Genomic DNA, 3032 nt, shown 5'->3' on the forward strand with positions numbered 1-3032 from the left:
AGCAGCATAGCTTATGAGTCGACACCTCTTTGTTAGGATGTTAAATCTCATGGATTGAAGTTCATTCTGTCCCTAATGTCATTACTCAAAATACCAGCCTCTTTTGTCTACATCAATTCTTGTTTGTAGTCTTGTGTTAGATTTATAAACAGCGTAAATTGTTATAAACTCATCGTGCAGTGCCACATTAGGGGGCATATTAGACCGAGCTATTGAAGCCGAGGACAAAAACCATGGTGATTTCTTGCGGCTGGTAATACTTCCTCTCGAGCTTACTACAATCATTCACTTGTTATGATGTACTCACTCGTAAAAAAAAAAAGACGACAAATCACTCTGCTGACTTTTGAACAGGATCATATTGAGGGTTATCTTGAATTGTCCGCCAAGACAAAGACTTACTTTGCCACAGCTGTTAACTTATGGGATGCAGAGTATTATATTAAGGTTGACGATGATGTTCATGTCAATATAGGTAAAAAAACTTCTTTTCCATACTTTGCACTTAGCCGAAAAATATCACCTTTCAATGTTATATAGAGATTTTAAGACTTGTTAATGCAAATGCAAGCTTAATTTTGTATTTTTCTTGAAGCTACACTAGGGGAAACATTAGCAATGCATCGTAAAAAACCACGTATATATATGGGGTGCATGAAATCTGGTCCTGTCCTTTGGCGAAAGTAAGGACATTCAATTTTTTCTGCAGATTGAATCTTGAAATTTCGTTTTTGAAACATTTTATTGTTTTCGATGCAGGGGGGTAAGATACCATGAACCAGAATATTGGAAATTCGGAGACAAGTATTTTCGTCATGCTACTGGACAAATATATGCCATTTCGAAAGACTTAGCCACTTACATATCAGCAAACCAGTTAAGTATCTTTTTGAGGAGTCCGAGCAACAGTCTTTTTACTTGTTTTTTTCCCACAACTTACCTATGTATAATCTTCTTGATATTTAAAGGCATGTGCTTCATAAGTATACAAATGAAGATGTGTCATTGGGAGCTTGGTTTATTGGTCTTGATGTGCAACATATCGATGATCGCAGATTATGTTGTGGAACCCCACCAGGTAAAGCATACTTTTGTTGTATAACAGTATTATTAGTTACTCGTTGGATTCCATCAGGACATTTTCTACAATGTGATTTATACAAATCACCAAAATTTTCATAGTGATCGTTTAAGCTGTGATATCAGTATTAGCATTCAAGTGTTGGTTATGAAATGCTGGAAGTTTTGACAATGCTTTCATTGACTTTGCCCATTGTAGTAGGTAAATTAAGTTTAGTAACCATACGTGAAATTAACTCGTGCACTATTGATGTCTGTCCATACTAATTAATTCTAGCAAAACATTGTGAAAAAACTAGTTGGTTTCATCTGTATGTTATCAAGTTTGATATGAAAAGTACTTGTTGATGCAGATTGTGAATGGAAGGCACAGGCAGGCAACGTCTGTGTTGCATCGTTCGACTGGACCTGCAGTGGGATTTGCAGGTCCGTGGACAGGATAAAGGAGGTCCATCGCCGTTGTGGCGAGGGAGAGAATGCACTATGGAAAGCTACATTCTGAAAACATTCATTACTAAAGGTAAACAGGTCAATCAATATGTCAAAAAGGCCATATTTTTTGCCCAGGGTACATATATATTAGTCTCATCATATACTACATTTTATACATATTTCGAGCTAAAAGCAATTAATACAGTTGAACTCACATAAGGCGCTCTAAATCGTCCTCTGCATATGTTATACGCGTATGAGAGAGACGAAGATTAATAATCGATGGCCAAGTTTTAGCTATGGAGAAACCATCTCCATTTTTGTAGAGAAAAAATGGCTGCCAATGTTAAGTCATAGTTTACTGGATTGTAAAATCTTAATAGATGCAAAGTCATATTATTTGAGACCATTGTTTTTGTCATAATACCAACTTGTTCTGGCACTTTAATTTGTATATTTGCATAATGTAGTGTCACATTGTATAGCACTCAAATAATACAAGTGGAATGTTTGTTCGCTTTTAATCAGACGTCTCAAATTTGAATCTAAATAACAATACCTCTACTATTAAAGTCATTTTACTCATTTTTAATAAACTTGCTAGAAAAATATTTTTCAAAACTTTTGATTAATCGAATAGGAAAAATATTTCCACTAATCGAATACCAAAACACCCTAAATCCCTCTTTTTTTTCTTTTGGAGATTGACCAGTTTAACCCAAAGAAGAGAGGACTATCAAACACTTGGATTTCCAAGAATATATTTGTTATTAAAAAACACCTTATGATATTTTCTCATGGGTAAAATGAGTTATTCGATATATAATATGTTGGTGAAAAATAACATATACTTAATGAAATAGTTAAATTGCAAGCAAACTATACAACATATAGTTCAAATAGAACAATAACCAACATAAAACCTTCACTCTTATGTTTTCTTGATTCATTGCACCTTTAAATAATAAAAATATCTGGAGATTTTTCCAAAGTCCTATGCATGCATAAAATCATGTTCTAACTTCTACTTGTAACTCTTAGATTATACTAAAAATTAATCTAATTATATCGATATCGAAGAAAAATCGAAATAATTAAACGATTTCAAAAAAAGTAATTTTAATTATACAAAATTGAACAATTGAAAAATTGATATGACAAAATATATATAAAATAATCAACGTAACCAAACCATTGATATTCTTGTAACAAACATGGTACATCAGTTCAGGTGCAAGCAAGCTGCTTCAAACAGTATCTTTATGAGAAGAAAAAAATAGTTGTCCTCCAAGAGAAAAAAGTGAAATTATTCAGTCCAAAAATATGAAAAACTCATGAAAAATCATTATTCAGTCCAAAAGTAGTCAACCCTAATATTTTTAGACAAATATAGAGAACACACAAATGAGAAAATACAAAATAATTCAAGCTACAAAATTAGTACTTCTTCACAACTTGACGTTGATGGACAAACAAAGTACATATATACATATATGGACTTCACAAGATTTAGTAACACG

The 3032-nt window shown here is 32.8% G+C and overlaps 1 protein-coding gene across 1 annotated transcript; it reads left to right on the forward strand.

Moving 5' to 3' along the window:
* Positions 1 to 180: 180 nt before the first annotated feature.
* LOC124885422 (probable beta-1,3-galactosyltransferase 2) lies at positions 181 to 1921 on the forward strand (the record flags this gene model as incomplete). Its single annotated transcript, XM_047404694.1, is given in 6 exon segments — positions 181 to 253; positions 355 to 475; positions 596 to 683; positions 760 to 876; positions 969 to 1078; positions 1434 to 1921. Coding segments are annotated over 6 exon segments (658 nt in total), but the record flags the coding sequence as incomplete, so codon positions are not given.
* Between the last annotated feature and the right edge of the window lie 1111 nt (positions 1922 to 3032).

The sequence above is a fragment of the Capsicum annuum genome, unplaced genomic scaffold (assembly GCF_002878395.1).
Source record: "Capsicum annuum cultivar UCD-10X-F1 unplaced genomic scaffold, UCD10Xv1.1 ctg66276, whole genome shotgun sequence".
Classification (NCBI taxonomy): Eukaryota; Viridiplantae; Streptophyta; class Magnoliopsida; order Solanales; family Solanaceae; genus Capsicum; species Capsicum annuum.